Source organism: Neopelma chrysocephalum, unplaced genomic scaffold, assembly GCF_003984885.1.
Source record: "Neopelma chrysocephalum unplaced genomic scaffold, ASM398488v2 Primary Assembly neopelma1_59, whole genome shotgun sequence".
In the NCBI taxonomy this organism is placed as follows: domain Eukaryota; kingdom Metazoa; phylum Chordata; class Aves; order Passeriformes; family Pipridae; genus Neopelma; species Neopelma chrysocephalum.
The window spans coordinates 1,872,246-1,884,846 of NW_020897714.1; the positions used below are offsets into that span (position 1 = coordinate 1,872,246).

At 35.5% G+C, this 12,601-nt stretch overlaps 1 protein-coding gene across 4 annotated transcripts in view; it reads left to right on the plus strand.

Moving 5' to 3' along the window:
* The window catches only part of CPSF6 (cleavage and polyadenylation specific factor 6), a 34,118-nt gene that overhangs the window by 14,920 nt on the left and 6,597 nt on the right, over positions 1-12,601 (plus strand). The window contains exons 4-10 of one of the 4 annotated variants that reach the window (XM_027679679.1): positions 101-246; positions 901-1,074; positions 2,177-2,681; positions 3,895-3,987; positions 4,972-5,087; positions 5,413-5,566; positions 6,146-6,337. In XM_027679679.1, coding sequence (XP_027535480.1) covers positions 101-246; positions 901-1,074; positions 2,177-2,681; positions 3,895-3,987; positions 4,972-5,087; positions 5,413-5,566; positions 6,146-6,335 — 1,378 coding nt within the window. In that variant the 3' untranslated portion in view covers positions 6,336-6,337. The remainder of the gene's footprint in view (positions 1-100; positions 247-900; positions 1,075-2,176; positions 2,682-3,894; positions 3,988-4,971; positions 5,088-5,412; positions 5,567-6,145; positions 6,338-12,601) is intronic. The other 3 variants (XM_027679680.1, XM_027679681.1, XM_027679682.1) reach the window with 3 other exon arrangements.

Genomic DNA, 12,601 nt, shown 5'->3' on the forward strand with positions numbered 1-12,601 from the left:
TTTCAAGTATACTTTTGTTTACTGTGTTATTTTTTCCATGAAGCATCAGGATATCCAGAAAATGGAAAAATTGTGGTGTAACTTTTTTGTTTCCTTTCAGGTTTGCCCTTGTGGGTGTGGGATCAGAAGCATCCTCCAAAAAGTTGATGGATTTGTTGCCTAAAAGAGAATTGCACGGGCAGAATCCTGTTGTAACTCCGTGTAATAAACAATTTCTGAGTCAATTTGAAATGCAGTCAAGGAAAAGTAAGCTTTTCTTATGTACTGTCTTGGAAAAACAGAAAAAGTAGTATGGCAGGTTTTTTCCTCAGCATCTGATATCTTCTACACAGTTTAAAATAGCTATAAAATACTTAGAGTCTAGCTGCATATTTGTTTTAAAAAATCACTTAATACACCAAAGAGCTGCTGCACTCTCTGAAAGAAGTTTGCAGATTTGTGCATCTCTTAACAGCTGGAGATGCTTTTTCAATTTCTTGGGGATGTAATTTTTAAAAAAGCACAAGAGCATTTAGAAGCTTAACATTTGTAGACAAACTGGACTAAATTCCAATGTCTGGACCATCTGTGTTTATGACAGAACAGGGAAGAAAGGTTCTGTGTTGTACTTCAGCACCATGTCTTGTGGTTCCCAGTCCTAATCATTTGTGGCCTTGGGCTGCACTGGAGGAAGGACTGGCAGTCTCTCCTGGTGCTCTTCTGTTAGTACGGAGCGTAGTGTAACATTGCCATACTTTAGCAAAGCACACTTTCCTCTCCGAATGCTTTGGGTTTGGGTACAAGGAACAAGCTGGTGCTCATAGGGTCATGCTTTAGCGCTGCATAAAGCTTTAGACCGAGTGTTAAAATTCTTTAACTTATTTTGATGGATGTAATGTCACTTCTGCTTTTCCATCGCAGCCACACAATCTGGCCAGATGTCTGGGGAAGGTAAAGCTGGTCCCCCAGGAGGAAGCTCACGAGCAGCATTTCCACCTAGTAATAGAGGTCGAGGCCGTTTTCCAGGTGCCATTCCAGGTGGAGACAGATTCCCTGGACCAGCAGGGCCAGGAGGGCCACCACCACCTTTCCCAGGTAAAATTATTCATCTATGGAGTTTCAGTTTTATTTGTGTTTTCTTGTTTTAATATGGCATGCTTACTTGGGAAATGATAAAAATTAAGGCAATTCAGTAATAAGCTATTATCAGTGTTCACAGCTAAATTGTAGGATTTGACTGTTTCTTTGTTGATATTCAACAGGGAGTTGTACTTACTAAATTTAATAGCAAGACAACATTTTTAGATACATTCCAATATACATATTTTTTAAGTATTAAAGAAGTAAAATAGATCATGGTAGCAAGTAGATTTGGCTTTAATGCAGTTCTGATTTGCTGTATGGGGTGAAAATGCCTTTGTTGCAGAGTGTAAAGTAACTGATTTCCTTATTATATTGCAAGCTTGCACATGATCAGAAATTCAACTTTGATTCATGTCCATTGGCAGGTCAGTTAGTTGGCACTTAAAATACCAGAAATTTGAAGAAGAGCTGTTCATATATCAGTCAGATATCTGATATGGATGAAATCTGTTAAACAATTAGGTTTGCACTGCAGTGAAGTTCTTTTTTGAGCTGAAGTATTTTTTAGTAAATGTCATTCAGTAGTAGACTGTCTACCAGCAGTCAAAGGGACGTAGTCAAACTGAAAGACCACTGAAAGTAGGTTTGGATACTGCATTTATGATACCTTCTGTAATATAACTTTTCCCATATTTTTAATATATATTTGTGTCTTAAGCCCCATATGAAAGACTAGCATCAGATGTGAGTAGGATGCAATGTTTTCTAGCTTTTGTAAGCTTTGGGGGGTTTTGGTAACAACAGCAGGTTGTGTTTTGGGGAGGGTGGGAAGTTGTCAGTTTTCAAGATAATGTTATTCTCTTTAGATATTTGTAGATATCTAGTATTAATAGATACAGATAAGTTAAAAATTTTCTAAGCTACTGGACCCAAAGTGGGACCATGCATGTCTTGTATATGTTGTACAATGTTCAGTGAGGGTTACTTTTGTTTTTTTGTTGTTGTTTTTAAGAATAGAAAAAGGCTAGAGTGTTAAAGTATTTTATTTCTTTGTACTTATTCACTCAATTTTGTTTGTTTGTTTTTGTTTTTATTTTTTATTTCTTTATTTTAGCTGGACAAACTCCCCCACGTCCACCTTTAGGTCCTCCTGGCCCACCAGGCCCACCAGGCCCTCCGCCTCCTGGTCAGGTCCTCCCACCTCCGTTAGCTGGACCTCCTAATCGTGGTGACCGTCCACCACCACCAGTTCTGTTTCCAGGACAGCCTTTTGGTCAGCCTCCACTTGGGCCACTTCCTCCAGGCCCTCCACCACCAGTTCCAGGCTATGGGCCACCACCAGGTCCACCACCACCTCAGCAGGGTCCACCTCCACCTCCGGGTCCATTTCCCCCTCGTCCACCTGGCCCTCTTGGGCCACCCCTGACTCTTGCTCCTCCTCCACATCTCCCTGGGCCACCTCCAGGTGCTCCACCACCGGCACCACATGTGAATCCAGCTTTCTTCCCCCCACCTGCCAATAGTGGCATACCTACTTCAGACAGTCGTGGCCCACCTCCGACAGATCCATATGGCCGACCTCCACCATATGACAGAGGTGACTATGGGCCACCTGGAAGGTGAGTTCTTTTGGTCTAATGTGCTTGGGTAGCAGATTTTACTCCTCTTGTAGGAAGCATTTGGTTTTTCCCTTTTAATGCGAATGTTAGAAGCAATTAGAAGTAGGGCCGGAAGGGATCCCAACAGCCTTGTAGTTTGCCCCTTTTTACTTCTCCAGGGGAATATATCTGAGAAACATATTTGCAGCAGTAAGAAAATCCTGAAATGCAACACCAGTAATCTCACTTTCCCTTTTCAGCTCTGAAATGTTTGTCTTCACTGTATTTGGCAGTGTCATCATTCCATATGTTCTACATGTAAACTTATATATCACTTCTTATGCAGCAGCTTCTAGTTGTGCTTCTGTCTTAACTTGAAATTCTGACTTTTAGCTGTATCATCATGCTTTGCAGGCTCTGTTTTGAGAATGCTCTGGAGTTTTCCTTTTCAAATATGTGCATATGTGGAGATCATACCAAGCTCATACCATTTTCATCTTCCAGCAGCATTGCTTGTCCCTTTTCTCTTCAGGATTCAATTAAAAGTTAGTGTTTGTGTCAAAAGCCAGGTGTGCATTTACTGCAAGACTTTTATCTTCCTCTCCTGTCAAGATGTTTCTGCTCATTTGGTGCAATCTTGCTGTGTTTGTAGCGGTGGCTTTTCCTATGGTTAATCCTATCTGGGACAGAGTTCTTAAGTCTCTGACTCGATTTGTCAAGTGTTTCACATCTTGTTTGAAACATCTTTTTCGTCTGTGACTTCAAGCATCTCTGTCTTGCTGCTGTTTCTTAATTTTTGTATTTGTATTTGTTACAGAAAATTTTGATATAAATTGTAAGAAAGACACTTTTTGCAGTTAGATTTGAATTTTTAGTAGTAATTTTACTGCTAGCATGAGACACACTTCTTTGGCTTAAAATGTTTTCTGCAAAGATGCTTTGCTTTGATTCATTTATCACAAAGTTTAAAAAACCCCAAGCATTTGTACATACTATGTTCATATAAAAAAAAATTGAAATTCAAGCTTTTGGCTTAATTGCCTGAAATATAAGAAGACTATAAGGTGTTGGGTGTTTTTCGATGAACAAAATCAAGGTTGTCTGCAGTTTATAGAATGTTTGGGGAGGGAAGGAGTGGGAATAGGACAGTATAACTTACTGTCCAGTATTTTCATTAATAATGTTAAAGCTATCATCCATAACTATTTAAATTGTCATTAATTATATATCATAGGCGTTTCACTGGAAATAACATGTCCATAAGAGAAAAATTACATATTCCATTCTATGGGAGGCACACGAAAAATAATACTCAAAACTCAGGGAGGTATGAATTTTTAGACATTTCCTCTTATGCTAAACTGGCTATAGGATCTTGTTCCACTTCTTGCAATTAAGAGGATAGCATTGCTTATTATTCTGCATTTTCTTTCTACCAGAAGAACTAACACTGTTCTAGAAATAACAAGCAGTGGGCCAGTTTGACAGTCTCAGCATTTGTCTCTAACACATTTCTCCAAATTTTCTATGACACAGAGACTGGCTAATAGGACACTGCAAAACTTTTGGGAAAATTTAGGTTTACTTCTATGACTTTGTAAACCCTGTATAGGTAGCTGATAATTAAAGTACAGTGTAATGAGTATGAGGATTCTGCTTTAATGCTTCCTCCTTACTATGACTAGTTTGGAGATTAAATTGGAGCACCTTGAACTTGACCAGAAATTAAAAAAAAAAATAAAAAAATTGCTGTAAAACGTTGACATAGCTTCAGAAAATTGAGTGTTTTAAAGATGATAACTATATTTGTTTTTCAAAAGTTACAGCGTTCTGGTCTTAGTTAAGATCTGGGAAACAGGATCATATAGTTCTGATTCCAGTATTGTTATAAAAATTATCTCTAATTTTGCTCAAAGTTGCATTGCCTATGTACATGTATTTCCACATCCATTCAATTGGGAATATCTATTTACATACCTTCAAGAATTTTATGCAAATTGTAAATATTTGTAAAGCACAATATTAAGTGCTGATGAATGTTTGAAATAGGTGGGATGAACAAAAAATAAGTCTATTTATACAGCAATGTATTAATTGTTTTGGGGGGTTTTTTGTTTGGTGGTTTTTTTTTTTTAGCTTTCAGGATTTTATACTGTAACAGTGGTCCTTAACAAAAACCAAAATCAAATCCAGATCCTGCTTTCTTTTCTGTTTGTCACTGCTTAAAGTTGCAAACTTGGATTGTTGAAATTTCAATGATAACTTCTGAAGTTCTGCTTAACCTTTTAAATACTAGTTTTATTGCTTGCAGAGAAATGGATGCTGCAAGGACACCTCTAAGTGAAGCAGAATTTGAAGAAATCATGAATAGAAATAGGGCGATCTCAAGCAGTGCCATTTCGAGAGCTGTATCAGATGCCAGTGCTGGTTAGTAAAACTCAATATGTTTACTGTTCTTCCCAACTGAAAAGAATTTATATTCCTTTTATTAGGAATCTGGAAGGCCTGAAGCCACGTTTTCCTAATAGGATGCTGAATTTAGGTACAATTTATGACTGATTTTGTACTGTGCTTCAGTTTCTGAGAATACCTTCTGAGTACTGATCTGGACAGTATTTTAATATTTGGTTCTACAGTAAATGATCTAGATGGCTGTTGAAGAGAAGATACTCAAAATGGTAATAGTGTTACAGATAGAAATCTATGTTTTAATTTGCATAATTTTCTGATCCTGAGTTTACATTGTTTTCAGGGGACTATGGAAGTGCTATAGAGACCTTGGTAACTGCAATTTCCTTAATCAAACAGTCCAAAGTATCTGCAGATGATCGCTGTAAAGTACTTATTAGCTCTCTTCAGGACTGCCTTCATGGAATTGAGTCCAAGTCTTATGGTTCTGGATCCAGGTAAAACTTTCCTCTTCCATCTGGTCTTAAAAAAGAGAAGGTGTAGTGCAGGACTAGTTCACAGAGAAGAAACTGAAACTAAGTCATGTAAGAAGCTTAGTGATTGCTGAGTTGCACAAGAAATGTGTGAAAGAGCCAAATAAGCATTTCCTGAACTTAGAAAAGGTGCCTTCTAACTAGCCCTCATTTCAAAATTTATCTGACTAGCTTAAATTTTACTCTGCTTTTTTTCGTGGTTTTGGCACATACTTTCTGTACGCAGATTAGCAGCCATGTTGCAGTGATTGTTTGAGTTATGGTGGATTTCCCCCAGCTGATTTCAGTCATCCTCCATTCTGAGCATGTACTTTCTGGCTTTTCTTTGCTAGATCAAAAAGTGGGTGCCCCTTAGTTCCTGTAACCGAGTTCTTAACCACCACTGTTTATATCAGCTATCTTTAATGTTATATACAAAAACATACCTGCCTCATGGTGAACATGTCTGTTTTTGGTCAAATTCATGCTCACAAGCAGAGTGCAAGAGTGGTATGTGGATGACTAGTATTTTGAAGAAAAATTTAATGAAGTAATTTCTTTTAGAAGACGTGAACGATCCAGAGAGAGGGACCACAGTAGGTCACGAGAAAAAAGTAGGCGCCACAAATCACGTAGTAGAGATCGTCATGATGACTATTACCGGGAAAGAAGCCGTGAAAGAGAGAGGCATCGTGATCGTGACAGAGATCGTGACAGAGAACGAGACAGAGAGAGAGAATATCGTCACCGTTAAAGGTGAGCATTTGTTTCATGTTTTTTAACTTTACTGACTTACTAGAAGTAACCACTCTAGGTTTGAGATTATTTACACCATTCATGTCTGAATTTAAATGATCCTGCAGTATATACTGAATCACTTTCTTCTTGCAGCACCTGACATGAACATAGGTAAGTAACAACAGGTAACTGGTCTTGGGAGGGAGGAAGTCTGTGCAATTATCTTCTGCATTCTGCATGCCACTTCTTTTATTTTAGCTGGTAATAATGTTCCCAGTTTTTATGAAAAGCAGTTGAACCAGTTCTTAAAAAAGCAGTAAGCCAGACCGTTCTCTTTATAATCTTAGAAAATTATATGAAATTTACTGTTTTATTTCTCAGTTGTATTTAAAAATACTAATTTTGTATTTTAAAATCTACTTGTGTAAGGACTGCAGCATTTTAGCCCTTCGTAGTTCATGTGTGGATTATTTCAGTGTACATACACTTGTTGTCCTTGCACAAGTATGGTGGTGATTTTTTGGGTTTCAGTATTTGTGGGGTTTGTTGTTTTGTTTTGTGTTGGTTTTGTTTTGTTTTTCCTGGTGAGTTTTAGTCAAATTCAGGAAATATTGCCAGATTTTTATCTTTATTTTATGAAATGTGACCTGTCAGAATCTTCTGCCTTCTAGCTAAATTCGTGTTTTAACATTCAGTGAAATTTATGGTTAGTTGTTCCCCTTCACCTAGACTTTTTCAGTCCTTCCTCCATATGATAGTAAAGTCATTTTCTGAAGACTAGTAAAAATGTATGACACCAAGATTGATTCTTTTCTGGTTGTTCACAAACTAATGTGTTCTTTTATTTCATATATCTGAAGTTTGCATGCATCAGATGTCTAGACAGCTGGAGTAGCATGCTAAACAATGCTTTTTTTCAATGTACTGCTTTAAAATACATGCAAATATTTATATTTTATATAATATACCGTTTTGAGGATTGGGAAGTAAAGCTACTATGATTCCTTATATTTGACAATTGGGAAAAAACCCTACCTAATAGTTACTCTGTAGCGGTCTTTTCCCTTTTTAGAAGAAGAACTTGCCACTACCTCTACACTGAAACTGAAGCTTGCAGACTTGTCTGTTGGCCCAGCTTCCATTTCTTACATTTAACCTCAGATTTAGTTTCCGGATTTGCATGTGTTATTGATTCATAGAAATTCATTTACAGAAGTTATAGAGCAAAACTTTTTAGAAATAATGTAAAATGTAGTATACTCCTAAGTAAAAATACAATTTCATATGAGTTAAATGTCAGCTTTTCAGTCAGACTTTTGTGTCACTGTCTGACTCCTTTGGGAGAGAATGAATTCAGATGCTAAATGCTCTAGCGTGTTGAGAATTAAGTGGGGTGTTGTATTGGGTTCATATACTAGCAGGGGACAACACAAAGAAGTAACCAACCTAGAAAAGGGGAGTCAAAGGCTTAATTTGGAAGGTGAAACATGGCAAATGAAATAAAGTTGGTGGTATATTTCTGTTAATACCACTTTTTGCCATTAAAAATATTGGTAGAAATATTTTTGTAATTTAATAAAAATAGTCATGGTAGTTCTTAATTGTAAAATAACAACATAAAAATATAGATATTACAAAAGTAAATGTAGTTTCTTTTATTGAACTGGATATTTACCTTCTATAATAACTGCATATTTTTGATATTTGCAAATAGTCCTTACTAACAGTGGTAACCATTGAGCTGAGTAATGGATGTATTTCTAGAGTGTTTTCCTTCTGGTGGAGATGAGCAAGCCACACTAAAAATTGTTAACAGCCTGGAATTGAAGATAATTTTTTAACCCTTGGCATACTTTATTAATCTAGCTTTAATTTTTGTGTATTTAGTCTTGTGCATATAGATATGGACTTACTGTGCCAAGTATAGATACCCTACCCTGTTACCCCAAGAAAACATACCAAACAGCATTAGGTTGCATTTTATAATTTCCAAGGAACAATTTTAAAATGAGGCTGTGGTTTCAGTCTCAGTTCAGGTGGGATTTATATTTGCAACATCCTTCAGCTTTACTGTGTGCTGGGACTTCTCTTTTCTTTCAAAGGGATGTGTTGATAAGATTCCCTTGTGTGAAGAAAATAGGTCCTAAGAACTTGGTTTAAAGGGCCAGTTTAGTCTACTACATGTAAATGAAAGCATTTGGTATTTTTTTCTTTTAAGTTAAGTTGTAAACATTTTGTCTTGTTGCTGTCTTAATGAAGAAGAGCTTTATTGTAGTTTTGTTTTTATATATTTATACACACACACGTATAAAAGAAATAGTTATCTCCTGGTTTGTATGTTTCATTTTCACTAAGATGTATGTTGCCATACATTTTTTGTTTCATTTTTTACATTGAATAATATTCATAAATGGATTTAACACTCAGTTATTTAATAAATATCAAAAGTGCTGAAAGGAGTTATTTCCCATAATACTGTGTTTTGCCAGACAACATGAAGTTTACCTCTGTGCCTGCACCCTATGAATGGCACCTATACCTCTCCTAATTGTGTACCTATAGTCATAACTGTGATACTGTACTGGCATTTTTTTCCAAAGTGTTACACGTCTAGTTTAGAAGGATTTTAAAGGTCCAATGTGAACGTTTTTGTAAACAGCGAAATTCGGTTTGTACTGTATTACATTTATAAAGATGGGTAAAATTGGAATAACTTACAAAATGTGTTTATAACAATAAAATTCTATAAAAAGTTTAGTTGTACCATAGCAGGTGTTTACACTTCTGTTTGTACACTTCATGATTTAAAGTCAAATTCTTGCAAGATTTTTGTGCCTTCACTTGAGTAAGGCTTCATGTACATCGATAATCCATTCTCCTGAATTACTATAAGCTGAATGTTTCTTTGAAACATCTTACCTTTGCTTATAGAAAGCCTATAGATATAAAAGAGGACAATGGATTTAAGACAAATGTCTAACCTGTATTAGTCAAAAAAACCAAGAACCCAGTAGAATGACATTTAGAAGGATTAACAACAATACTAATGTGTACAAACAGAATAGTAATGTAACTTCATCGTCATGAGTCCTGACTTTTTTTTAGGCAGAATTTTTTTTAATTTAACTGATACTCAATGATGTATTTCTAGCTGATACATTGTCCCAATCTTAATCTGTCTGAATTTCTACAACTGCTGAATGTTAAATTTTTCATTTTATGTTTTTGTTATTGGGTTGATTGATTATTTCCTATTTAAACTGGATTTGGTTTGAATTGCAAAGACAAAACCACAATATTGTAACAGTTGATATGTATGTAGACTTTGTACTCCATATTTCGTGTTTATTCTCTGATTTTTCTGCTCTCAAACCACTGTAAGCAAAATAATTTGATGTCTGAGGCTCATATGCTCCTGCAAAAACTGCTCGCAGTTCTCTCTGAAGTGGTTTCAGCTTTGGAGTGATCCGAGAAGTAACATGGTTGGAATTTTTTTGGTGTCAGGAGGAGGGGAAATGGTACTCATAGTTCATGTAGTATTCATTATATTTTTGCTTCTGTAAGTAGGAACAGGCCTGTGACAGTGTTAACAACCACTTAAACATCAAGTGCCGTATGAAATTAGCCTTTTAAGAAACCTTGTAAATGAATAGAAAAATGCCTATTTTTTATAAGCTATTTTAATAACAAGCTTCTAGTTAATATTAAGTTAATTGTGTGGTAGCATTGTTTGAGACTTGGGTATAAATACCTGTCTAGAACTATTATCAGATCTTGATATTAAGGTATTGCAAACGTTACTTACCTAATCTCTTTTTTTTAAAATGTGTGTTTTTGAGGAAGCACATATGTGGAGCTGACACTATTCTGGATTTAGCATTCATCAGAGAAATAATACTTTGTGTATCTGATTCAGCATTTGAAATCCAGCATAGTGTCACAGAGGCAAGGAGTGCCACTGCTTTATGTGCTTTTTGCAGTCTATTTTATCACTGCTCTGGTGCTTTAGAAACATAGTTTGTCCCTTAATGTTCAGTGATTTATCTCATTTTCTTGAGGATGAAATGTTGATTGAAAAAACGAAATGAGTATCTTATGCTACTTATTTTCAAAAGCATAACTTTTATTACTTTTTTTCCCATGAATATATTGCTGTAATTTTATTAACTTCTGAGGTGTCTTTAGACACACTTACATTTTTGTGCTCCCCATATCCTGTGCTTTTTTCTTTTATTTGTGAAATCATTAGTTTTGACAAATTTAATCTGTATGAAAGTTCTCCAAGAAACTTTTAAGTTTCATAACATAAGAAACAAAGAAATGAAAATGTTGATTTGATGCAGTGTTCTCCAGAGAATGAACGAATTCAGTTTTTTCCTTTTGCTCATTGTGGTTTGAGAACTATTTCTTTCTACAAAAAAAAAAGGACACATGACAGAGGTATCTTCATTTTTATGTTTTTCTGTGGCAGCCTGATCTACCTTTTTGTCTCTTCCTCATATATTAATGTGAAAAATAATTGACAGTGAGTCATATCTTTTTAATTTGTAAACTAAAAATTGAATTTTTTGAACACACCTCACTGTTCATCAGTTATTTTTAGTGAATAGACATGCTGGGATAGTAGGAGAAAGACACATGATGAATGAGACTAGTTTGGGAGTTTTTCTTCCCATGTAAAGTTATTTATAAAATCATGAAATTGTTGTGTTGATCTTTACTTATACACTAAGATTGAACAAAGGTAGCAGGTAAGTACGTGAATAATGGAGCAGGGGGAATAGGCAAATATGAGAAGGTGCTAGTGCTGGTAAAATAGTCTGTATGTGTATGATGAACAGAATCACATGTATCTCAACTTACATGAAGAAAGACAAATAGAAATTCCTTGAGACAAGACAAGCTTGAAATTCCTTCTTTCTTACTATGTTATAGCTAAAGCATCGGAGTGTTTGGAGGTTTGTGATGTTCTGGAATGTAGGTTAAATTTAAACAAATTTTGGCTTTCAAGCTGATACTTTCTGTGGGAGTTTTGGTTTGTGTATTTCTTTTTCTTTATGTATAGAATAAAATAAAGGAGAATTACATGAAGGAATTCATAGGAGCTTTTAGGGTATACTAACAAAATGTATGTCATGCATTTTACTGAAATGTGAACATGTGAGATTGAAATTCAATCTCTGAAAATTTCAGAAATTAAACTACTACAACAAAAACTTTATGGGTGTATGCACATACAGCTTTAAAACTACCGTAGAATTTTCACAATTTTAAAAGATATTTAAAGCTTTTATGTACTTATTTAAATTATTGGAATCAAAGAGAAAAAAAATCAGAGTTGCTACTGCAAGATGCTTTGATATATACAAACAATCTATTGGGTTTTGTTGTGTCTTTGTGGGTAAAAAAATGCTCAAGTTGCATCTTGCATAAATACCAAGATGTTCGATCACTGAAGTCCTGGGATTTCATTTGTGAAATATTCTGACATAAACCCCTAACTTTTAAACTCAAAAAACCTATTTAACAGCTAAGTCTGAAATTTGGGTTTTATTAGTAGAAATGCTGAGAAACTGATTGCTGTGTGGTGTTAAATTGTACAAACTTAACACATGCTTGGGACGGATAGCTTATATATGAGCTTGAGGCAGATGGAAACAGTATTGCTAAGAAATACTGACTAGAGATTTATTAATTTTTTTAAATTGTTTGTTGCTTCAATATTCTACTTGCTTGTAGAATACTGAAAAGGGCTGAGCATGAACGTATAATCCATACAGATTTATTTTTTTGGAACCACAAGGGTTTCCAGTTGTGCCGAGATATAGTGGCAGAATACTTGAAACCAAAATGTTCACCACTTTGGATTTTAGTTGGTCATGTTTTTAAAAATGAAGGTTCAGTGTGGTGCTGACCATCTTAAAAGCCCTATAATGAAAAGCGTTAATCCTAAATTCACTTTATTGTGTATTCTTTAGAGTCCCTGTAGCTCCATAAGTACCCTTACAAATCTAGCAGATTATTCCCAGGAACTGAAGCTTTCTTATGCTAGTATTATAAATCATATATATGGTGCTTTGGATCTGTTAACTGTCGCCACAGAAGTGATAAAGATCCATAATTTTGGCTGCAGCAATTGTATTATGAGAGCAGCAAATTCTGACGTGCAGTCTCACAGCTGTCAGTACTTAATTTCTCCACTAGAAAACTGAGATTCTTTCCTGCCTATTGCTAACTTAACTTGCAACCCTGAACGCATTTTTCTTGTGGAGGCAGCACTTT